Here is a 25596-nt window from a genome sequence, read left to right on the forward strand (position 1 = left end):
ACTGAAATATTATCAATACTATTTTCCAAATAATTCTAAAATGAAACTATTAAAGTAAATACAGAATAACAGCAGATACTTGGTATAACTATTAACTTACCCTGCTTTCCATAAAAGTATCATTTCCTAAAATTACCATTTCCTAAAATTACACTTCAAATACCTCTAAAACAAATCCATGTGATTTTCCTTACTTATTGATTGATCAAAACAAAAGCTGCTAAATACTGTCACTGGGGTTCAACCACCCCCAATTATTTTAATATAAAATCAAGGTAACTATTATATATTATAGAACTGTGTTTTATACACTTTCCTTATAACATTTTATTTTTTTAAAGATTTTATTTATTTATTTGACAGAGACACAGCGAGAGAGGGAACACAAGCAGGGGGAATGGGAGAGGGAGAAACAGGCTTCCCGCGGAGCAGGGAGCCCGATGTGGGGCTCGAACCCAAGATGCTGGGATCATGACCTGAGCTGAAGGCAGACGCTTTATGACTGAGCCACCCAGGCGCCCCTATTTTTTATTTTTTTTAAGAGACAGAGAGAGAGCAGAAGTGGCATCACGGGTGGGGGGGTCAGAGAGAGAGAATCTTAAGCAGGATCCACACCCTGCATGGGGCTCAACGTGGGGTTCAATCTCAAACCCTGAGATCATGACCTAAGCCAAAATCAAGAGTCAGACACTTAACCAACTGAGCCACTCAGGTGTCCCAAAATATGATTTATTTTACAGTTTCTCTTTGCTTAAACTTGCTTGCTTTTTTCAAGACTTCTTAGCCTAATAAACATATATTGTCTCTTTTTGTACCTTGGAATAAGAAGAGAAAATAGCACCAAAAACTAATGGCTAAAACAATTAGTCCCACTAAGTAAAGGATCATTTCAGTGTCTATGGAAATGTATTTTTATCTGAAAGGATCAACAAACTAGTAGTTTTACCTGTACTGAAGGTCTTATTTGCAACCAAATGGCTTTTAACTTAATTAGAGACAAGTCTGGTGTTCCCATTAGAGACTGTTAATCCAGAAGTTATTTTTAGGGACGCCTGGGTGGCTCAGTCAGTTAAGTGGCTGACTCCTGGTCTTGGCTCAGGTCATGATCTCAGGGTTGTGGGATCAAGCCTGGCATCGTGCTCCCAGCTCAGTGGGGAGTCTGCTTGAGTTTCTCTCCCTCTCCCCCTCTTCCTGCTTGTGTGAGGGCTCTCTCTCTAAAATAAATAAATCTTTTTTAAAAGTTATTTTTTATTTCTTGAGCTTGGAAAAATTTTTATCTAAGGCAGGGAGATGACTGCCTTAACGGAAGTAAGTTACTACAGCTGATAATGGCAACTGGAACAAAAAGGCAGTCAAGATGATAGTACAGGATGAATAAAAGTCTGGATACCCTATTCAACCTATTTTTTAGAGTGAACATTATTTTATTAATGCTTTAAAGTGAAAATCCTGATTCTGCCGTGATAAAATAACAAATATTTGCTGTTTTAGTATTAAATCTTACCATTTGTTCCTGGGAAAGTATGACAACTAAATTATCCTTTTTTTTACTATGGCAAATATTATTTTTAAAAAATCATCATCCTCTTTTATCATGAATTTAAGAAAAGATCAAATTAAAAGATTACATTCTTTGATTTATGTGAAAGATAAAATAATTCTCTCCCTCTGCCCCTCCCCCTGCTCGTGCTCTCTCAAATAAATAAATAAAAAAAAGATTTTTTTTAACAGATTTTATTTATTTGACAGAGAGACACAGTGGGAGAGGCAACACAAGCAGGGGGAGTGGGAGAAGGAGAAGCAGGCTTCCCGCTGAGCAGGGAGCCCGATGAGGCACTTGATCCCAGGACCCTGTGATCACGACCTGAGCTGAAGGCAGACACTTAACGACTGAGCCATCCAGGCGCCCCAAATTTAAAAAAATCTTAAAAAAAAAAAAAAAGAATCTCAAAAGGCAAAATACAGGACTTGTTGGGTGAAATAACAGACCTACTTATTATTAATGCCAAATATGCCAGAGATAGGCTAAACTAATTCTCACCAATAAAAGGAGTCACTGGGAATGGTTAATGGCTCCTGGGAAGAATAACTGAACGTATTTAAAAAGCACAATAGGAAAGGCAGTGTTTACATATAGTAGGAAATTGGAAGAAAGAAGGGAATGATATTAGTAATATAATCTATTGATCATTCCAAGACTCAAAAATACCTGAAAACTGAGCTATCAAACAAAATAATTAACTAAAATAGAGATATGAGACTTAAAGCCCTAAAGAGACCACCTGGCTCACTAGTCTGTAAGGTATGATAGTTACTAAACTCAATGTATTAATATATCTAAAGAAAGAACTATGTATCAAAAGAGGGATTGGTTAATCATAGAAGCAATAAGTAAATGAATGAAAAAGTAAATAATCACAAAGGCAAACATCTCCTGTGCCCATTCAAGTACTTGTCTAAGGGAGAGAGAATCTTAGCTTAGCTAACTTGAACATTACTGGTTCTTTGGTAAGAATATTTTTATGGTGGGTGAGACTTCCTCAAGCTATACTAGCTGAGAGGACTCCTGTTCTAAAGATCTACTAACTCCCTTTGTTTGGATTCCATGCTTGCCAAACAACCTTTGAAAACTTTGGCTTCCCACTTAGTGATCTGTCCATAGTAAAAGAATATGCTAGGGGCGCCTGGGTGGCTCAGTCATTAAGCATTTGCCTTCGGCTCAGGTCATGATCCCAGGGTCCTGGGATCGAGCGCTACATCGGGCTCCCTGATCCACGGGTGGCCTGCTTCTCCCTCTCCCACTCCCCTTGCTTGTGTTCCCTCTCTCGCTCTCTGTCAAATAAATAAATAAAATCTTAAAAAAAAAAAAAAAAGAATATGCTGAACAGACTGGCTTAAAGATCTGTATGTGCCGATGTGGAATAACCTCCAAGATACTTATAAATGATAAAAACAACGCACAGAACTGAGTGTATAAAAAAAAAGCAGGGAAGTATGTGTGTGTATATACATATACCTAGAATATATACACACACAAAGAATATTTTTAAAGAGTTCAAAAAACTGGTTAACAGTGGTATCCTTTGGGGAGAACTGATCTATAAAGGATCAGGTGGATGGAGACTTACATGTATACTTTCATGAAAAATGTTTGAGTTAAAAATAAGAATGAGGGACACCTGGGTGGCTCAGTCGGTTAAGCGTCTGCCTTCGGCTCAGGTCATGATCCCAGGATCCTGGGATCGAGCCCCACCTCAGGCTCCCTGCTTGGCGGGGAGCCTGCTTCTCCCTCTACCTGCTGCTCCCCCTGCTTGTGCTCTCTCTGTCAAATAAATAAATAAAATCTTTTTTAAAAATCTTAATCATTATCTTCATGTTTTTATTGGTTTGCAATAGGAATTTGAACTTTGTCTTCATTATGGACATAATTTTCATTATGTAGTAACTGATTGTTAGACAAGAGGTAGTAGAAAGTTTTTAGAAAAGTACTTAATTAACTAATTCCAACCTTAAAATGACAAGCTTATTAAATCTTAGCTATCTCTATTGCTCAATGGAATGTGGCGAAGAGCATCAATTTTTTCCATAGACATGAACAAACTATTCTTTTTTTTTTTTAAAGATTTTATTTATTTATTTGTGAGAGAGAGCACATGAGAGGGGGGAGGGTCAGAGGGAGAAGCAGACTCCCTGCCGAGCAGGGAGCCCGATGCGGGACTCGATCCAGGGACTCCGGGATCATGACTTGAGCCGAAGGCAGTCGCTTAACCAACTGAGCCACCCGGGCGCCCATGAACAAACTATTCTTAAACTATTTGATATCAAGCATATCTGTCTTTCAAACCACATTTCCTATTCTGTAAAAGCAGAGCACAAATTTACAATGAATTTTGATTATTTTCTTCATGAAACCAGCAAAAATTTTTATTGTGCGTTTTTGTGTATAATACTAGGTTATGTACTTTTCATATCTATTTCCAATCCTCACAATCTTACGAGGTGGTATTACGCTTATTTTACAAATGAGAAAATTGATAGAGAAGTTAAAATGTTTTGCCTAAGGTCATGGTATTAACTATTTGTATAGAGCCAAATCCCAGTCCAGACCTGATTCTGAAGCCAGTACTCTGAACACATCATGATACTTGCACTTGTCATTTATTAAAAAGTAGTCATTATGTAGTAGTACAGAGATTTCAAGCTGCATCATATATATTAATAAAAAGACAACTATTCCTAAGCTTTACTCCTATGATTGGTCTCTACTGTTTTTTCTCCCGAGGGTTTACAACTGGTAGTGCAGATTACCAAAGCTTCTGTGCTCTTAGATTGGTCCTTATCCTCTTTTTAGGTACCCGTTATCATACTCTGTTTTTAATACAATGTATGTTGGAGTTTTCTTTCTTCTTTCTTTCTTATTTAAGAGACATGTGGGTATATATAGGTAGAATATTCAGTATGGACTGAACTCTGGAGAACACTCCCTGAAGACATCCTGGCTGATGGGAGGACTATAACCTAACTGAACAATGGTGGAAACAGACTGTTATCACCCTAATCCGAGTTAATCTTTGCATCACTAATGGTGGGACCACCAGATATGCTGTGTCTCCTAATGTGATGCAATACAATATACACATTACCTAGGATGAACTCTAGCCAAAAATATTTAACTTGTCTCCATCAAGTGGAAGCTTGTTGAGCTAACTTCCAGTTTCCAGAAAACATAGCTAAATTCAGCTAAGTGACAGCATAAGGAAGCAACCTAATACAGAAGGTGGAATATTTTCTGGACAACTTGCCCATCAACAAAATCATGAAAAAGAAACTGTTCTGGAATAAGAGACTTCATGGGAATAACCAGATGCAATGAGCGGTACTGGATCGGATCAAGGTTCATTAAAGAACAGTTTGGAAAAGACTGGGGAATATGAATACACAGTGGGTATTAGTTAATATGAAAGAAATATTAACTTCAAGTGGGATGTTATTTAGCCTATGTTATTGTTTTAAAGATGCATCCTGAGGTAAAAATAAGCAAACAAATAAATCGGCTGAATGAATGGGTGAATAAATGAAAGAGAAAAGTCTGGGCTGGAGTTATAGGTTTGCTAGTCAATAGCATGTATGGTAATTAAAATCAAGAGAGTAGATGAGATCATCTAGGAAGATGTGATGTAAGGCAAAACAGAGAGGTGTGAACCGAGGGGATTATCAACATTTCAAAGGCCAGATATAGAACCATCAAATGGAAAAAGAGCAGCTGGAGAAGAGGACCATGAGGAAAATGGTGTTCCAGAAGCTAATGGAGGAATTTCAAGAAAAAGTAAAGCAACTGATAAAGTCAAATCCTAAAGAGAAATCAAGGTGAATAAAGACTGAAAAGAGGCTAACAAATAACAAATAGAAGGTCAGTGATGACCTGACTGAGAGGAGTTTCAGTCAAGTGACTGGAGGGGAAGTCAGAGGAGTGAACTGCAGTTGAAGTGGAGACATCACTCCTCTTTCAAAGAAGTTTGGAGTTTCTCAGAAAGATGAGAACCTGAAAAACAATACACATTGTTCAGATAATGAAATTCCTAGTGATTGGTATTAATATGCAGTAACAGGTAAGTGAAGGAATAGAAGGAACAGGTGATGGTAGAGTTGTAAAATAAAGGATTTCTCTTTATACTCCTTATACAATGGCTACATAAATATCTTCTATTATATTTACAATAGTCTGTAAACTCAATATAACTACGGTTTGTTTTTTTCCTACTTACCTCCTAAAGAAAGATGACATTGAAATCTTACATATAGATGTGTTTCACTGTATGAAATGGATTGATTCCCTTAAAAATTGGATATAAAATACATTTTTACAAATTAAATAATTAAGGGAATTGGAAAATTATCTATGTATTATCTAAGGCTAATTACCTTTAGACTGCAATCTGATTTCATTTACGTCATATTTTTATAAATAATGTTAATAACAAATAACTTATTTGATTTTACAACATACAACCCTTGGTCCCTAATTCTAATCCTATGCGTATATAGGAGATATATGCTGGAAAGTTATTATTAGCCCTATTTGACCCAAAGCCATTCTGTCTGCTGTAAGGGGAGTCTCTTTGAAAAAATACACTATTTTCCCCTTGGAGGGATACTATGTGTCCAGAAAAGTTCTGAACAGTCCCAAAGCTGTTCAACATTCTTTTCAAGATTTTATTTATTTATTTGAGAGAGAGCAAGAGAGAGCAAGCAAGCAGGGGGAAGGGGCAGAGGGAGAAGCAGACTTCCCGCTGAGCAGGGAGCCTGATGTGGGACTCAATCCCAGGACCCTGAGATCATGACCTGAGCTGAAGGCAGAGCTTAACTGACTGAGCCACCCAAGCTCCCGCTGTTCAGCATTCTTAATCAATACATTTAAGAACCTTGGTCTTGGGCGCCTGGGTGGCTCAGATGGTTAAGCGTCTGCCTTCGGCTCAGGTCATGATCCCAGGGTCCTGGGATCGAGTCCCGCATTGGGCTCCCTGCTTAGTGGGAAGCCTGCTTCTCCCTCTGCTTCTCTCTCTCTCTCTCTGTGTCTCTCATGAATAAATAAATAAAATCTTAAAAAAAAAAAAGTTAAAAAAAAAAGAACCTTGGATTTCACTTTTTTTTTTTTAAAGATTTTATTTATTTATTTGAGAGAGAGAGAATGAGAGACAGAGAGCATGAGAGGGAGGAGGGTCAGAGGGAGAAGCAGACTCCCCGCCAAGCAGGGAGCCCGATGCGGGACTCGATCCCGGGACTCCAGGATCATGACCTGGGCCGAAGGCAGTCGCTTAACCAACTGAGCCACCCAGGCGCCCCATTTTTTTTTTTTTTTAAGATTTTATTTATTTGCGAGAGAGAGAATGAGAGACAGAGAGCATGAGAGGGAGCAGGGTCAGTAGTACTTAATAGTACTTAAAAAAAAATAATGACTTAAAAAATTAGTATATTTATATAATAAAATTCTGTTTTTTGTTCCTTGTTAAAAAACTGAAAGGGTCAAATATACTTCTTTCTTACAAAGCAATTGTTACTGTTCACTAAATTCAGTTGACTTTGAAGAAAAAAATGTACTCTAACCCTAAATACAAAGAAGTATTAATTTTTTATAATAATAATTAACCCAATACTGTATCCAATTTATAAAAAGTTCAGACTGTCAAGTACTGGGAGTCTTCTTTAAAGATTTATTTATTTGAGAGTGCGCACGTGCACACACATGTGAGTGCACAAGTAGGGGGTGCAGAGGGAGAGGGAGAGAGAGTCTTAAGCAAACCCTGAGCTAAGAGAGGAGCCCCACTCGGGGCTTGATCTCAAGACCTTGATATAGGACCTGAGCCGAAACCAAGGATCGAACTCTTAACCAACCACGCCAAGCAGGCACCCCTGGGAGTTTTCTTAAGTGGGTCAAACCTACACTACACTATATAAATAATAATAGCTAATAATTTTTAAGTACTTCTCTACACCACTTTTGATGATGAGTACCTTAAGGATTATTGCATTTAATAGTTTCAATGGCAGAACCTGTGAGATAGGTACTATTTATCATCATTCTCACTTTACATATGAGGAAACAGATTAAATCTTGCTATGTTCAAACTAGATTTTAAAGACATGCTATCTCATCATATGCTGAATTTTAATCATATCCCAAAACAATAATAATCAAAATCAAAGCTAAAATTTTGGTTTGAGAGCTATGCTCTAGTAAATTTATAGGAAAAGTGGAGATGATATGAGAAAATAAAAGTAAATACCAGTTTTATAACAATGTGAATATATTTAACACTACTGAGTGGTACAATTATTAAAATTGGTTAAGATGATAAATTTATGCTATTCGTTTTTTAACCACAATTTAAAAAAATTAGCTTTGTTAGAAAAATATTAGATTTTTTAAAAAAGATTTTATTTATTTATTTATCAGAAAGACACAGCAAGAGAAAGAGCACAAGCAGGGGAAGCAGCAGGCAGAGGGAGAAGCAGGCTCCCTGATGAGCAAGGAGCCTGATGTGGGACTTGATCCCAGGACCCTGGGATCATGACCTGAGCAGAAGGCAGACGCTTAACTGACTGAGCCACCCAGGCGCCCTGCAAGATTCTTTACTATATTTCTCACAATAGCCATTTCTTGCTTATTCACAGTATAGTACATTTAATATTATTCCTTCAATTATTAAGACATGGATATTATTTTCCTATAGCTTATAAATTAAAATCTGTATGTTTTAATGAAATAATGCACTATAAGAAGATACAAGTGTAATACTGAATTGAATTCCTACCTCTAAATATGTTTTCCAAATTCTCTCTAATGATGATATAATTTTTATAATCAGAAAAAAATTTAAAAAATTAAGATTGACATTAAATTACTGTGACAATGAGAAGAGATCTGAAACCTGGATTTTACATCAAGAATCCACTCAATAGGGGCACCTGGGTGGCTCAGTCGTTAAGCATCTGCCTTCGGCTCAGGTCATGATCCTAGGGTCCTGGGATTGAGCCCCGCATTGGGCTCCCTGCTCGGTGGGAAGCCTGCTTCTCCCTCTCCCACTCCCCCTGCTTGTGTTCCCGCTCTCACTGCCTCTCTCTGTCAAATAAATAAAATCTTAAAAAAAAAAAAAAAAAGAATCTACTCAATATATATCAGCTTACTTACTTCACCTTTATATTTCAAGTTGTCTGCTAGGTAAAAAGGAAGTCTGTGAATTTGCCAATTTTTTTTTTTTAAAGATTTATTTATTTATCTGAGAGAGAGAGAATCTCAAGCAGACTCCCACTGAGTGCAGAGCCCAATGCAGGGCTTGAGTTCATGACCTGAGCTGAAATCAAGAGTCAGACACTTAACCAACTGAGCCAACTGGGCACCCCTACCAATTGTTTTTTTTTTTTTAAAGATTTTATTTATTTATTTGAGAGAGAGAGAATGAGAGACAGAGAGCATGAGAGGGAGGAGGGTCAGAGGGAGAAGCAGACTCCCCGCCGAGCAGGGAGCCCGATGCGGGACCCGATCCCGGGACTCCAGGATCATGACCTGAGCCGAAGGCAGTCGCTTAACCAACTGAGCCACCCAGGCGCCCCCAATTGTTTTTTATATGTAGAGGCAGTACAAGAGAGTCTACCAAAGTTTTTTTTTTTTTTTTTTAGGATTTTATTTATTCATTTGACAGAGAGAGAGAGAGCACAAGCAGTGGGAGTGGCAGGCAGAGGCACAGGGAGAAGCAGGCTCCCTACAGAGCAGGGGGAGCCCAATGTGGGACTTGATCCCAGGACCCTGGGATCGTGACCTGAGCCGAAGGCAGTTGCCTAACCAAGTGAGCCACCAGGCGCCCGAGAGTCTACCAAAATCTTTAGTCTACTTTATATCCAAAGACTCTTTGGAAAGAAAAGTGGAATGATTAGAGATTAAGAGAAAAGATTAAGAGAAATAAGCAGAAATATGTTGAGATGTTCACAGTTGCAAAGACCCTTTGCAATACCCTTTCATAGCTCAGAATAACAAAGAATGATACTGCTGAATCTAGTGTTCACTGGCAAAGACTTTAAAAAAAAATTTTTTTTGAGGGGGAGAGACATTTTAATGATTTACATAATCCAAAACAAATCTTAAATTATGGAAAGCCACATGTAGACAATACATATAAATGACTACACTGAGATTTCACTCAGGAGGTTTAAAAATATTTTAAAAATAAAAACTTTTGTTAATTATGTTGTAGTTCATTTATAAACAGTTTTCTCACCTGCGTGGCCTAGTCCTTGGGGACATCATTTCATTCCCAAGTATGTGGTACCGTCTTGCTTCGTGCAATAGCTGATAACACTCAGGAGAATTCTGGATCAATTGGTCCACCTCAACTGTTTGGACAAAGTAGTTGGGATGCAACAGAGGGAGTCTCACATGTGTCAGGAGCTCATGTAACAGTGGTCTTCTCAGATCAACAGCACGATAGACCCAACGCATGACGGCTTCAAAAACCATCTCCTCTTTACCAATAACAAGTTCATCACTACAAATATAATCAATAAGTTCATCTTTGTCAAGCTCAAGAAACTCTTCATGCTGCGACACATCTTCAAAAGTCTGTAATGCAAAATTCTTGCATTTTGTGAAGAGTGTTTTGAGAGAATGAGTATCAGCAAAGCGCTGGATTCCTAAGCAGTTACAAGGATCAAGTTGTTCCTCTAAGAACTTGGCACAAGCATCACGGAGAACACTAATCTGAAAGAGGCTTGATGTTTCAAAGAGATACTGTACATTCTCTGTAGTGATCTTTACCTTTCCAGTATAAACATACTGCAAAAAACATTCCATAGCTTCAGCTAAAATACCATTGATCTCAACCAACATTTCTCGGCTTTCTCTGTGGTCATTACAAAACATAGCTCTGAAGTAGCTACTACAGGCTGAGAGAACAGCTCTATGGCAAGGAAATTCTTTGCCTTCCACACAAATGATGACGTCTGTGAATAAGCGGCTGTCTCGGAATTCATTGAATATCTGGAGTATGTTTTCAGCATGGGATGATCCTGAGGAGAAGTCAAAAAACTCATGGCCTGTCAGAGATTTAGGGTCCATTTCAAAAACTTTACGCTTAGTTGCTGGGGAATCACGCACCCCAAGATCCTCTCTGTTTAGTCTTCGTCCCAATATTAGTACCATTGTTACATCAGTTGACTATATAATTGTTGAGAAATGTTAAGGATCTTCTTTATGTGGCTAAAAGTAGAAAAAAAAAGGTAAACATTTCAATATATAAAAAATTCAGCACTCAGACTACATAGTCTCATTTTATGTAAACATTACAACAAATTCATATATATATATCTTATATATATATTTATCTTATGTGGAGTATAGAGTACTATCTCATTTTAATAAGAATTGATAAATAAAAATTTGCATTATGGGTACAATCTGCCATAGTACTCCTTAAGCCCACCCCCCCCAAAGATATTATATACTTTTTGAATTACTAATAACCTGTCTCCCCTTTTACACAACTGGGTTTTATCTACTGACTGTAAAGTCTGAATGCTGTAAGACAAAGAATTTGACTATATTCAGATTCCTAATATAAATGTTTATTACCTTAATATAATATTGTGAGAGAGGAATTCAGTTATATCTATCAGCAGCCTTTAAAAATATGTGTATTGGGGCACCTGGCTGGCTCAGTCAGTACAGGATGCGACTCTTGATCTTGTATTTGTAAATTCAAGCCCCATGTTGGGTATAGAGATTACTTAAAAAAAATGTGTACTGTTCGACCAGCAAGTCCATTTCTAGCAATCTATCCTAAGGAAATAATCTGGAATATGTGGAAAGATTTATCTACAGAGATGTTCAATGCTCTATTAATAGAAAATACTTAAAAAAATCTAAATGCCCTACAATAGAAGATGAGTTAAACCATACCGCATCTTAGTCTATGCAGCCATTTAAAATTATGTAGACTATTTAATGACACAGGGAAGTATGTCAGATAGTAAGTGAAAAGCGGATGGTAAAACATATGCTCAAAATAGAAAAAACTTTGTATCAGTGTATCTTAGGGATAGAAAAAAGGAGGCATATATGCCAAAATGTTAAGTGATTTATTTATCTTTTGTTTTCCTCTATTTCACCCAATTTCCACTATAAATATGTAGTATTTTGTTTTCAGATCTTTAAAACACATGTATCTATGCCCTTCTCCCTTTCACTAATAAGAAACATCCCCAAACTTCTCTCAGAAATGAATATGAATAGGTAAACTAATGGATTGAGGCACTGGGCTATGGCTATCAATTCTCTTTAAGTTTTGATTTTTAAGGTGGTTCTTCCACAGCTACTCTCTTTTCACATCTACATAAATTAATATGTGATCCAAAATGTATCTGTAACTGGCTTAAGAGCACTGAGAATAACTCTCAACTATTCCCATTCTCTCATAATCTCATACACAATTCCTTCTAAAGGTCCCAGCTTCTCCCTGAAATATTTCAACAGTCAGACATCCAGGCCTAACTAAGCCTAAAGAATGCTTAAGAACATCAAAGATAACCCCCAAATGAAATGCTGTCCTACATTCACCAGCCACAAACAAAATGGAGACTTGAGAGTTAACAATCTTAATTTAGAACTGTGTTTTGTGGGGCTCCTGGATGGCCCTGTCAGTTAAGCCACTGACTCCTGGTTTCAGTTCAGATCATGATCTCATGGGTCTTGAGATTGAGCCAGGGCAGGCTCCATGCTCAGCAGGGAGTCTGCTTGAAAGATTCTCTCCTCCTGCCCCTCCCCTGCTCACGTGTGCCCACACTTGCACTCTGTCTCTAAAAATAAATCCTTTAAAAAAACCCTGTATTTTGTATACCCATCACACATTAAATTGTACCCCATTTTTAGAATCCTTATGTGACACAGTAAGCTAGAAAATATGAACTATCAAAACCAAGAACCTTAACAGCTCAGCTGTTAAGCGTCTGCCTTCGGCTCAGGTCATGATCTCAGGGGTCCTGGATGAGTCCCACATCGGGCTCCCTGCTCGGCGGGAAGCCTGCTTCTCCCTCTCCCACTCCCCCTGCTTGTGTTCCCTCTCTCGCTGTGCCTCTCTCTGTCAAATAAATAAAATCTTTAAAAAACAAAACAAAACCAAGAAGCAACTCGTTCTATTACATTCTCTTTCATATTCTGATTTATCCTTTTTTTAAAGATTTTATTTATTTGAGAAAGAGAGAGTGCATGCACACAAGTCGGGGGGGAGGGGCAGAGGGAGAGGGACAAGCAGACTCCCCACGAGCAGGAAGCCCAATGAGGGGCTCATTCCCAAGACCCTGGGATCATGACCTGAGTAAAAGGCAGACGCTTAATCAACTGAGCCACCCAGGTGCCCCCTGATTTATTCTTATATTTGCCTTCTTTTTTCATCACTCTAATGACCCAGATACCCTAGTTACAATATTCACTAGATACTTCCAATTTTCATCAATTCCCTCACTGAGTGTATTTAATTTTGTCACTTCCATTTCTATCATCAACAAGTATTTATTGTGTGCCTACCATTGTCAGGATACTGTGCTCGGCCTATGGTTTTCAGAGATGTAAGATATTACTGGATGTTGCTGTTGAGGTTTTTTTTTTTTTAATATAGTTGCAACAAAGCATATTCACAAAAAGATAAACAGTAAGGTAGTATGTGCGATATGATGCCACACTGGTATGGATAGCACAGTTCCCACTTAAGTTTCTATTAAATGTTTTCTACCTCTTCATATAAATTAGCACTTAATCTTTCTGAAGTCCAGGTGTTAGGATTTTCCCTAGGCAGATGTACAGCAGGCTATTCTAATTGTTAGGGCAAAGTACCTGGTTGTAATCACATTTGAAGGACACCTAAATGTTTGCATGTACAAAATCCTTTCTCTTCCATTCCTCTCTTCATCTCTTAATTTTGCAGGTAAAGTCAGAAAAAAATTCAAGCAATTTTATTAGTCAAATGGAATAAAGGTGCAAGTAAAACAAATACTTTTTTCATTTGGAATCACCAGGTGGGGATTCAGAGACAGTATGCTAATAGGGAAATTCCTGCTGTGTTCTTGTGGATTGTTTGAATTTAAAAAGTCCTAAAATGACCGAAGAAGGGTCATTTAGGTTCCCTCTAAGAATTCTGGCAAAAACTGAGGAAGTTCTTGGAAATCTACCAAGTAAGGCTGTAGGAACTATTAAGAGCCAAATCTGTGTACTAATTGGGTATTAACTGGTTTGACGATACCATGGGGGCTGTATTTCCTTATACACATTAAAAAACAAAACAGAACAACACTAACCTTCTTTTTTTAAAACTGCTTGCCATGTGCCTGGCACTTTCTAAATTCTCTCTCTCTTTTTTTTTAAAGATTTTATTTATTTATTTGAGAGAGAATGAGAGAGAGAGAGAGAGAGAGCACATGAGAGGGGGGAGGGTCAGAGGCAGAAGCAGGCTCCCTGCTGAGCAGGGAGCCCGATGCGGGACTCGATCCTGGGACTCCAGGATCATGACCTGAGCCGAAGGCAGTCGCTTAACCAACTGAGTCACCCAGGCGCCCTAAATTCTCTCTCTTTTTTAAAGATTTATTTATTGGGGTGCCTGGATGGCTCAGTTGGTTAAGCAACCAACTCTTGATTTTGGCTCAGGTCATGATCTCAGGGTCATGAGATCCAGCCCCACAAGGGGCTCTGCGCTCAGCAGGCAGTCTGCTTGAGATTCTTTCCCTCTCCCTCTGCCCCTCCCCTGCTCTCTCTTTCTCAAATAAATTAAGTAAATCTTTAAAACAATAAAAAGATCTATTTATTTATTTGAGGCGGGAGGGGCAGAGGGAGAGAATCCTCAAGCAGACTTCCCCTCAGTGCAGAGCCCAACACCAGGCTTGATTCGACGACCCATGAAATTACTACCCCAGCCGAAACCAAGAGTTGGATGCCCAACTCAGGTGCCCCAACTTTCTAAATTCTTCATACAGATTTAATTTAAACCTCCCAACAACCTTATGAAGTTGTTATTACAATTAACAAGAAAATTGTTTACAGCCTTAAGACTTTATATACAGGATTAAGACAGATTTTTCTTTTTTTCTTTTTTTCAAGATTTTATTTATTTATTTGACAGAGAGAGAGACAGCGAGAGAGGGAACACAAGCAGGGGGGTGGGAGAGGAACGCAGGCTTCCCGCCAAGCAGGGAGCCCAATGCGGGGCTCGATCCCAGCACTCTGGGATCATGACCTGAGCCGAAGGCAGACACTTAACGACTGAGCCACCCAGGCTCCCCAAGACAGATTTTTCTAAATAGGCAGGAACTATTTACAAGGTAAGTGAAAGACTGACAGGGATAAACTTTACCCTCACTTTTAAGTTTAAGAAAACAAACAGAAAATTTTAAGTATTCAAATACGTATGTCATTTATTTTTTAAATGTGTAACAAAGTTTATAATATAATGAAACTGTTAGATAACAGTGGAAACTCATGTAGAAGGCCTATTTAAATAAACACACAAGTAAAAATAAACCTAAGAGAATGCTTATGAATAACTGGTTTTTGGAGCAATGTCAATTATTGGATATTTAGTCAGTAAAATTAGCTTTTCTTAAATTTGAGGGAATATTTGTCTACACATATGTTATGGTCCAAGAATGCCAGATTTTGAACTGTAATCTAATTATGTTTTGGAGGTTTTAGGTAACAGATCTGCCTGAGAATAAAACTCTTCTTTTGTTAATTTTAATACCTAAATGAATAAAATTGCATGGGTTTAAAATATTTCACTATTAGTTTTAAAATGTATCATCACAAACTAAAAAAAAGGGAGATGTTTCTTCCCATCTCTTTTGAGATTTTCCTGACTAGAGAGTTCATGTTTGCCTTACTACAGGTCATTCAACTTCTTGGGTTATGGCTGCCCACACATGTGTGTGCCATCCACAAATACATGCACATATACATGTGTTAAAATTTAAAAATTCACTTATAGTACATATCATCACTTTTAAATTGCAAAAGCTCCCATACATGTGCAGTAGCACGTATCTCAAATACACTTTTTTTTTTTTAAAAGATTTTTTTTTAAATTTATTTATTTGACAGAGAGATAGCACAAGTAGGCAGAGCGGCAGGCAGAGGGAAAGGGAGAAGAAGCAGGCTCTCTGCTGAGCAGGGAGCCCGATGCGGGGCTCGATCCCAGGACCCCGGGATCATGACCTGAGCCGAAGGCAGCCGCTTAACCGACTGAGCCACCCAGGCGCCCCTCAAATACACTTTTAATCTGAAGTTATCTCAGTAATGGCTCAATACACAGAAACCTATCTCCCATAGATGAGAGATCACTACTGTGCCTGAATGCCAATTTTTTGTTGTTGAAACTGAAAAATGTTCAAAGCATGTAATATCACAAGTGATAACCATTCAATTATGATAAACAAATATGATATGGAATATAACTTACTTTAATGCTTTACCAAGCTAAATTCAAATTATGGTTGAATCAGTCACAAGTCAGCTTTCAAAACAAGAATTCATCTTCAAATCAGCTTACTTAATTTCTTACTGCATTTCAGATTCAAAAAATTCACAAATTATTGTTTTTGACTAGTGGTGTGATTACTGGTGTTACTGAAAACAATCTCCAACTTTATGCCTTTTCTGTTCTACATTTTTGTTCTCTCAGTGTTTAAAGATTTTTTATTTATTCACTTATTTTGCGGGGGGGGCTCATAAGCCAGGGGAGGAGTAGAAGGCAAGGAAGAGAGAGAATCCCAAGTAGACTGCGCTGAGCACAGAGCCAGACGCGGGGCGCAATCCCACAACCCCGAGATCACAATCCGAGCCAAAATCAAGAGTCAGATGTCCAACTGACTAAGCCACCCAGCTGCCCCTTCTCAGTGTTTAAATGAATGCAAAACAATGCAACAGAATACAAACAAAATGCAAAATAAAATAACATACTGCAAAAACTAAGAATTTCCCTTTTGGCTAAAAGGGACAAGAAAGAAAACAAATGAAAAGGTACTCTGCTTTCTGTATCCAATAATTTTACTGTGTCTGGTATTTGTTATCTGATATCTCTATCTGATAAATTTGGAGATAGCAGATTGAGCAAGTTATGTATTAATATAAGGCTGATAAAACCTTTATAGGAGTTAAGGGTTTGTCTTACGTTATTTTCTGCCTCTTACTCTCGTAGCTAGTTCCTTGACTATTGACTAGCAAGTCTTCCACTGCTTTCGCCCAGTGTAAAACTGAAAATCCTGGATTAGAACAGCTATAAAATCACCTGCTATTACAAAGTATTCAACAGCAACAAGATACTTGTTTACTGCTTTGTATGTAGATAGGCTATCTCATAGATCTGGGCTATTTCTTTCCAAGCAGCTTTGGCCTGGCTTTTGTACATCCTCACTTTCCCTAGACTTTCTGAGAACTCGCCCATTAACCAATCTCCACAACACGAAATGTAAACTCTGCCTATTGATGACAGGGTAAATAATTCACACAGGAGGGTCTTAGAAATAGGAGACACATTTCAAAGTGCATCTTTTGGGCTTCCAGATGTAATTTACTAGCTTTTGTTTTCCCATTTTACACAAGCGAAGTATTTTAACTAGTAATGGTTAAAAATATAAAGTTTAACCACATCTCAGAGTACAGTATCTAATATAGGTTCAAGATTTATAATAAACGAATTCATACACAATCAAGCAAACAAAACATAAATTACAGATAGAATTCTTCTAAAAATTTAGCAAATATCAAAGTATCATCATTCCCTTCAGGAAAAAGTAAGCAACTAAGTAAGCATTTCTAGATAAAATAAGAGGGGAAAATGTTTGTTCCAAAGAAATACAATGACAAAGTTTTATCTAGATAAAGATAGCAAATGCAAGGGTGATCAGATTGTCTTGTCAGCAACTGACTGCCAGTTGCATGATTTGTCTAGAAAAGCTAGTATCTTTCTTTCCCTCCCTCATTTCTTCAGGAGCTTAATTCCTGAAGTGATACCCTCACTTGAAAGGAAGATTTTTCTTAACACAAAGATTCTTCTGGTTCAAGGTACTCTAGGGTTTATTTCCAATTGCAGAACTCATGCATGTTGTAGACCTAGTTCCTGATTGCTAGGTAGATTTAAAATTGTTTTTGGCCTATGTCTCAGAAAAATGAGGAGAGATAACTTATTTTAGTATCTCTAAGGCTAGAGAAAAATGTAGAAGAGGGACAGAGGGAGGGAGGGAGGAAGTGAAAAGAGCGGATAATTTATTTGGTAACAGAAATGACTATGACGGGGTGCCTGGATGGTTCAGGTGTTAAGCGTCTGCCTTTGGCTCAGGTCATGATCCCGGCGTCCTGGGATCGAGCCCAGCATTGGGGTCCCTGCTCGGCGGGGAGCCTGCTTCTCCCTCTCCCACTACCCCCTGCTTGTGTTCCCTCTCTCACTGTGTATCTCTCTGTCAAATAAATAAATAAAATCTTAAAAAAAAAATGACTATGATATTGTTTTCTTTTATGATCTTGAGGACAGAATTGTTCCCCATTACTCTGATTGGCTTAAGTAATCCCTGGTTAAAGAAAGGAAAATGGTTTAGATTCTCTAATAACAATGTTTAGTTGCGGTTTTTTTTTTTTTTTTTAAAGATTTATGTATTTGAGAGAGAGAGAGCGAGAGAGCCCACAAGTGGGAGGGGTAGAGGGAGAGGGAGAGGGAGAGAGAATCCCAAGCAGACTCGGCACTGAACGCAGAGCCTGACACAGGGCTCTATCTCAATGACCCTGAGATCAGGACCTGAGCCAAAACCACAAGTCAGACACTGAACCAACTGTGCCACCCAGGCACCCCTTAGATACTTTATAAATACTATAAATATAATACCTTTTTAGCATTTGCTTGATCAAATCCCCAGACAAAATATTTGTGTTGTTTTAATTTCCACACCTAAAATAAATGGAGAACAGTAATATATTATCAGATACTAATCACTTAATGCATAGTTGGCATTATTTACTAATATGTTGAAAAAAGTTTTTAGACTTCAGTTTCTGACTTTTGCATAGTTTAAAAGTTTACTTTTGCATAGGAAATCGTTACTGAATAACAATTCCTTAAAGCAAATTAATAATATTATGCTCTTTTACATACAAATTAGTTTCCTTATTTGTCAACTTCCTTACTCGACAATATTATCTTGGAGTAAAGTTTCCTGAAAGATGAGTAAACAAAGATTATTGTCAACAGCAAGCTAACTGGTGGCACTGAGATGACAAAATATATATCCTGTGATAATTCTGCAATGGATATTTGAAGAGTGTCTGGTAATTGAGGTCTCATCTGAGTTTGCAGCCATTAAATAATTCTGAGTTGGTCTAGCAATACTACAAAAATTGACAGTTTAGTCATTATGTATTATAAAAGTATGGATTCAAATTGAGAAAATCAGAAAATATCTTGATAATTCAAGAAAAAAAATTTAGTTTTTAATCCTTAGTTATCTAGATTATCCATATAGAATCTCAAATAATTATTTTAGAATATACAAATGCATTATTATATATGCATTTTAATGCATTAATATATATTATTTATTCTGCTTTGTTAAACCTTATAAACTTAGTACCTGTGGAAACCAACTAATTCAGCACAATTCTTTTTTTTTCTTTTGGTGGATGGGAAGGAGAATGCTTAAGAGAAAATACCAGAACCTTGAACTGTGCACAGAATGGCAATGGTAATTAAACATAAGCAATTCTGGTGTCTGGCCCAAATATCTACAAACAGAACTCATAATGTCTTAACAAATTAAGGCAAATAAAAAAAGTTGATCATGAAAACCAAGACATGGACTACTGATTTTTCCCTATATATGTACACAAACACATATCTGTATGCCCTGATTTTGCTACAATCGTGAAATAAAAGTTATTTTGAATGTTTCCTTACTCCCGGAAGTAAGTCTAACTTGTGTGTACCCTTGGTAAAGAATATTTCAACTTAGTCAAATTAGGAGATTGTTAATCCTAGCTAAGTAAGTGTTTTTTCCCAGTGGACAATAAAATCATGAGCCAATGTAGGTATTCAGGTCAACTAAAGAAGTGTTTATTTTTCCGTCTGGCGCTGGGGTCACAAATACTGGATTCAGATCCAATTCAAGACTCTACAGGGTTGGGGTGCCTGGTTGGCTCAGTCAGTAGAACATGTAACTCAATCTCTGAGTTGTGAGTTCAAGCCCCACACTGGGTATAGAGTTTACTTAAATAAATAAATAGATAAACTTAAAAAAAAAACAAAAAACTCCAGAACTGATACTAAAACAGATTAAAATTTTTAGTGTTCTGCTAGTAGAAAACACAGATTGGAATAAATTTTCTCATGACTGATCTGGTCTAGAACTATTACCTTGAGGAGAAGAAGGGCAAGGCAATTTACTAGGGCATTTTGAGCGGAGTTTTAAGGTAATACTTACCAACCTAATAGGTAAGGGCAAGGGACAGAGGAGGTCAGTGTACAAAGTCCAAAGGAGTTATAATATCAGAATTGATCTAGAATGTAGCTGTACTGCAACCAAGCTTAATTTTCCTTTAGAATGCAGGAATCCTATACAAAATAAAGAAATTACCATCAGTCTTAAAGATAGTGTGGATTAAGGAGGAGCTTTAAAGACTAATAAATACCAAATAGCAAAGGAAACCAACATGTTCACTATTGTGATTCCTACAACTAGTGATAGTGAACTGCCAAATACTATGCTCTACACCACTCCATTTTCTCAAATTTAACTTTGAGTGCAGAAAACATAGCAGAGACAACCAGAAGACTAACCAAGAAGAGGTTTATCTTTTTTTTTTTAAGATTTTATTTATTTATTTGACAGAGAGAGACAGTGAGAGAGGGAACACAAGCAGTGGGAGTGGGAGGGGGAGAAGGAGACTTCCCGCTGAGCAGGGAGCCCGATGCGGGGCTCGATCCCAGGACACCGGGATCATGACCTGTGCTGAAGGCAGACGCTCAACGACTGAGCCACCCAGGTGCCCCAAGAAGAGGTTTATCTTTAAAGATATATAAAGCTATACAGATATAAAGTAAAGCAAAAGAAGGAAAACCAGAAAAGTACAACATAGTAAGTCCATTATTTAAAAATGACTAGAAAATTATACTTAACATGGTACTACATAAAACCATGCAGTTTTTATACATTTCAAATATTTTCACCTTATTTTCTCAAAAGCTAATTTATTTATTAGAAACATTCTATTTAATGACTTTTTAAAAACTATAAATTTACACTCTTAAAATTTCAATTTAAAGTTTTACTCTGGGAGCAGTGAGTGGTTCCTGAACCAAGTTTTACAAATGCAGTATTTAAAGTCCAGTCTTCAAGATGTTCTGTTCTTTTCTTTTGAGGGGAGGAAGAAGAGTTTATTTTACATAGCTAAATGAAAAATAATTTAAGAAATAGTAAATAAACAAGATGTTATTTTCAACATTTTAATTTTCTTAATGGAACCACCAAGAACATATTTACCCACCATCAGACAACAGAAACCAACTGACACTTAAATTTCTTTGCCTAGGATTACAGCAACTAGTGATTATCCCTTGTTGACTAGAATTCAAATGGTCAATACATTCTGACTGTGATTTTTTTTTTAAGTTTTTTTTTTTTTTTTAAATTTGACAGAGAAAGACACAGCGAGAGAGGGAACCCAAGCAGGGGGAGTGGGAGAGGGAGAAGCAGGCTTCCGGCGGAGCAGGGAGCCCGATGCGGGGCTCGATCCCAGGACCCTGGGATCATGACCTGAGCCGAAGGCAGACGCTTAAGGACTGAGCCACCCAGGCGCCCCCTGACTGTGATTAATGAGAGAAAAAAAGTAAGTGTCTAATGATGAAAAATTTAGCAGTGCCTAAACAATGTGTCAGACTTAACAATATGGTTCTATAACTAAACAATCTTAAATCACAGAACAAAAAAATCAAGTATCTCCATTCATTGTTTCTCTCGCTTGCGTTAAAACTTTTGGTTACTAATATTCCCCAACCCACAAAGGAAAAAAAATGTTATCAAGCATCACACCTGCAATCAAGCTGCCTATTGAGCCTACTCACGCTTTTCACTAGACTTAACATGTAAACTTAACGTCATTTGGTTTTACCCTGCTAACATGTTTCTTTTAAGTATTTAATGCATGTTCTTTATTAAAATCAAATTAAATCTGCAAGGACACTACCCTCTGCTCTGCCACTCGAACAAGTTTGAGATCTAGTATTTCAGATGACTTCTCTATGTATAAAAATATCTTTGTCAGTGATTTTTATTTACCTAGCGGTGACACAAATTATTTACAGAAATAACTTTTAGAAACTATTGAGTAAAGAGTAAAGCCTAACCACTTTTTTTTTTTTTTTTTTTTTTTTTGTAGGCTCCAAGCCCAGCATGGAGTCTAATGTGGGGCTTGAACTTACAACCCCAAGATAGAGACCTGAGCTGAAATCAAGAGTCAGACACTTAACCAACTGAGCCACCCAGGCGCCCCAGGCCTAATCACTTTTTTTTTTGAAGATTTTATTTATTTATTTGACAGAGAGAGACACAGCGAGAGAGGGAACACAAGCAGGGGGAGTGGGAGAGGGAAAAGCGGGCCTCCCGCCGAGCAGGGAGCCAGATGCAGGGACTCCTGGATCATGACCTGAGCCGAAGGCAGATGCTTAACGACTGAGCCACCCAGGCGCCCCGGCCTAATCACTTTTAAACATCAATTAGTAGACTTTAAGATGTGCCAAATGCTGAAAAATTATAAGCCCTTGGATGATGAATTTAGACAGAGTGACAAATTCATCAATTAAAAGTTTAGCTATTGTGTTTTTAGTAGTAGAAAGAATAAAGGTTTTAAAACGTCAACAGTTGTCACATGGCCACATTTTGTTTTAGTCACACAATTAGAATTATACAAAATGTATTTTTCATATAGTTAGATGGATATACTTATAAGGCTATTTTATTTACATTTTTCAGCATACAGTCCATACCTAAATATTTACTGAAAAAGGATCTCAAATTTACAAAAATAACTGCTGTCATTTATGTAATAGTATTTATTTTTCCAAGGCTTGACTTTTGGGTTTTAATGAAATGGCAGAAAAACAAGGAAGTTAAAGTTTGTTTTTTTTTAAACAGTATTAAGGTTTTAGCAACTTGAACAAAAGCTAGGGAAGTTTAAATTAAAACTTATAACCTTAACTCAAAATATTTCTTTTTCCTGTTCTTAGACTAAGTTGCAGGCTTTGTCTAGATAAGCAGGCTTTTGACTGTTGATTTTAAAAAAAGGTTAGAGGTTTGCAGTTTGCACTTATTTAAATATGTTAAATGCCCTCAATGCACAAGTGATGAGACAGTTTGGGATCACAGAAGCTGCCCTTATGGTGTAGTCATCTCCACTCAAATATCAAAAATATATTAAGAATGCATAACAAATGAGAACTGTTCATATTCAGTTCGTGCTTCACGCAGGAACTCCATCTACCTTCTACAAATATGCATTAGGTCTTGGGTCAATTCCCACAAATTTACAGGAAAAGAAAATCTGATAAAGCCCAAGTACGCTATTAACTCATGAAATTAGGCAAATTATATCTTCAACACATTATGGCTACAATGATTTTCTTGGAGATTTTACTAATGTCCTCTTAATTTACAATTTTAAAACAACACATCTGAAATTCACTCAAATTTTTTTTTTTTTTTAAAGATTTATTTATTTATTTGAGAGAGTGAGAATGAGAGAGAGTACATGAGAGGGGGGAGGGTCAGAGGGAGAAGCAGGCTCCTCGCTGAGCAGGGAGCCCGATGCGGGACTCGATCCCGGGACTCCAGGATCATGACCTGAGCCGAAGGCAGTCGCTTAACCAACTGAGCCACCCAGGCGCCCAGAAATTCACTCAAATTTTGAATTACCACGGGGATTAATATATAAGAATGTGCCACCGTCCTCTAAACAAGGAAAACTATTCATCTAAACCGGGGTATAGAAGACTCTTAACTTTTAGGAAAATACCCTTAAGCTACTTTTTTTAAAAAGTAGAATTCTAATTTTAATCTTGGTCGACACGAGGCAGATTTTAAATCTATTTTACATTCCTAATAAAAATCAAACTCAGCTGGTGGACCTAAAAGGCTATAGCTGCAAATACTAAGGCGTAATTCTTAAAAAACTGGTTGAGAAAAAGCTACTTGAAACCAAGTGATTAATCACTAAAATCAACTGTGAATAGTCACTGCCTCAGGGGTGAGTGAGGCATCCTAAGGTCCTTATTTTGCTACTTAAATCTTGTTTACAGAACCAGCAAGGACAATTTCGTAAGAGGGCTTCCACCATCTCGGTAATAAAACGACACTAGTTAAAGGGGGTTAATTTTCCGGTCTCCGAAAGGAGGGCCGTCCGCCGCTGTCCCAGAACTGCCTAAGGCTCGGGCAGAAGCTGCAGCGGTCACCGAGGGACAGCAGGGTGGCTCGGCCTCAAGCTCCAGTCCTTCCGCGCGGAAACGCGCGCCGCTAGTTCCAGTTGGGCCGCAGGGGCGCCAGAGGGGAGAGCGCGCGCTCCCGCGCGTCCTCCAGATCACCTTCAAGGGGGCGGGGGAGAACTGCTTGGGCATAGCGACTAGACACCCGCCAATAAACACTCCGAACTTGCCCAGTCGTCCCGCCCGCAGTCCGCCGCAGGCGCCCAATCCCAGCTGTGGTAACAGTCTGCGCCCCGAGCTTCCAGAACTTGGGGGCGGGGACATTAGGAACTAAATTAAGAAACCTCGTCCTGGACTGGTAGGAAGGTGGGGAGGCTAGGCGGAGACTCGGCCAGATGAAATCCTGCGCCCCCGCCCGCCCCGACTCCCCGGGGACGGTCGCTCTAGGGCCGGGTTCCCGGCGCTGGCTCAGCCGCCATCCGTGGTAAACAAAGGCTCTCGGGGGTGGGGGCGGGGGTAACGGTCAGGTGACGGTGCCTAGCACATTTCGCAACCGCTTTAATGGGGCTTCTCTGGCCCGATGCCCTGAGACCCACCTTGACCCCGTCAGTCCTCCCCAACAGGACCAACGGTTGCCCCCACCAAACGACACGACTTGACTTGAGACCTTCGCATTCTCAGTGCTTCCTTCGATTAAAAAAAGAGCAGCGCCCGGTTCAAAGCCCACCGGCAACATGCGGGGCCCGTCTGCCCAGCCCCGTCCACCAGCTGCCCCTGCCCCTGGGGCAGCGGGGTGACCCGCACCTGCTACCCCCAACCCCGGCGGCCATGCTCCTCCCAACCCGCCCCCGGCGGGCCGCGCCAGCAACGCCGCGGTTCCGGGGCGGTAGTGCCAGGAGGAGGGGGTGCCCTCCCTTCAGGACTGCCGTTACCGTGCGGACATTGAAGACACCCCCCCCTCCCGCCGCAGGGTGCCCTGGAGACCCCGCGCCCCAGAAAGAGACCGTGCAAGTCCCAACCGCAATCTCTCCTTAGACCCCACATCTGGCTCCGAGTCGGCCGACGCTGGCTTCCCTCCTGCAGACACCCCCATGGTCGCGACCTCAGTCGCCCCTCCGCCCCCGGTTCTAGCCGGTTCCTCGCCTCTCGGCTAGTTCCAGAGCTGTCATCCCCGGGTACCTCTCGGCGAAGGCTGGAAACGGCCAGCAGCGGCAACCCCGGCCTTCCCTTAGCGGCCGGCAGCGTAGCGCTCTCTGCAGCGCCGGCGTCTCCCTCCAGCCACCAGTGTTTGCGGCAGCTCACAACAAAGGAAACATGTGACCGTCCGGGCCAAAACACTGAGCGTCACCGACCCCTGGCCAATCCGAGTGAGCGCCCCCCGCCCTGGGGCACCCTGGGATATGTAGTTGCCACTCTGGGGGCGCCCGCCGGGGCCACTTGGGTTTCCCGGTATAGGGTGGGTGTCGGTGCGGAGTGTGAAGAGACCCAGTCCAGGGGTTGCTGATTCGGAAACACTTTTAGTTAGAGACGGGTTAAGGAAATCCACCCATGTTGGGAGCCTTAGTGAGAAACCTGAGTCGTATGTTTATTGCCACGTCCCAAGGCAAAA

At 39.2% G+C, this 25596-nt stretch overlaps 1 protein-coding gene across 1 annotated transcript in view; it reads right to left on the minus strand.

Moving 5' to 3' along the window:
* The window catches only part of KLHL24 (kelch like family member 24), a 45839-nt gene extending 20589 nt beyond the window's left edge, over positions 1–25250 (minus strand). The window contains exons 1-4 of the mRNA XM_044920078.1: positions 25167–25250; positions 19996–20126; positions 18408–18470; positions 9774–10750 (exon numbers count right to left, since the gene is read on the minus strand). Of these exons, the coding sequence (XP_044776013.1) occupies positions 9774–10693 (920 nt within the window). The 5' untranslated portion in view covers positions 10694–10750; positions 18408–18470; positions 19996–20126; positions 25167–25250. The remainder of the gene's footprint in view (positions 1–9773; positions 10751–18407; positions 18471–19995; positions 20127–25166) is intronic.
* Between the last annotated feature and the right edge of the window lie 346 nt (positions 25251–25596).

This window comes from Neomonachus schauinslandi, chromosome 1 (assembly GCF_002201575.2).
Source record: "Neomonachus schauinslandi chromosome 1, ASM220157v2, whole genome shotgun sequence".
In the NCBI taxonomy this organism is placed as follows: Eukaryota; Metazoa; Chordata; class Mammalia; order Carnivora; family Phocidae; genus Neomonachus; species Neomonachus schauinslandi.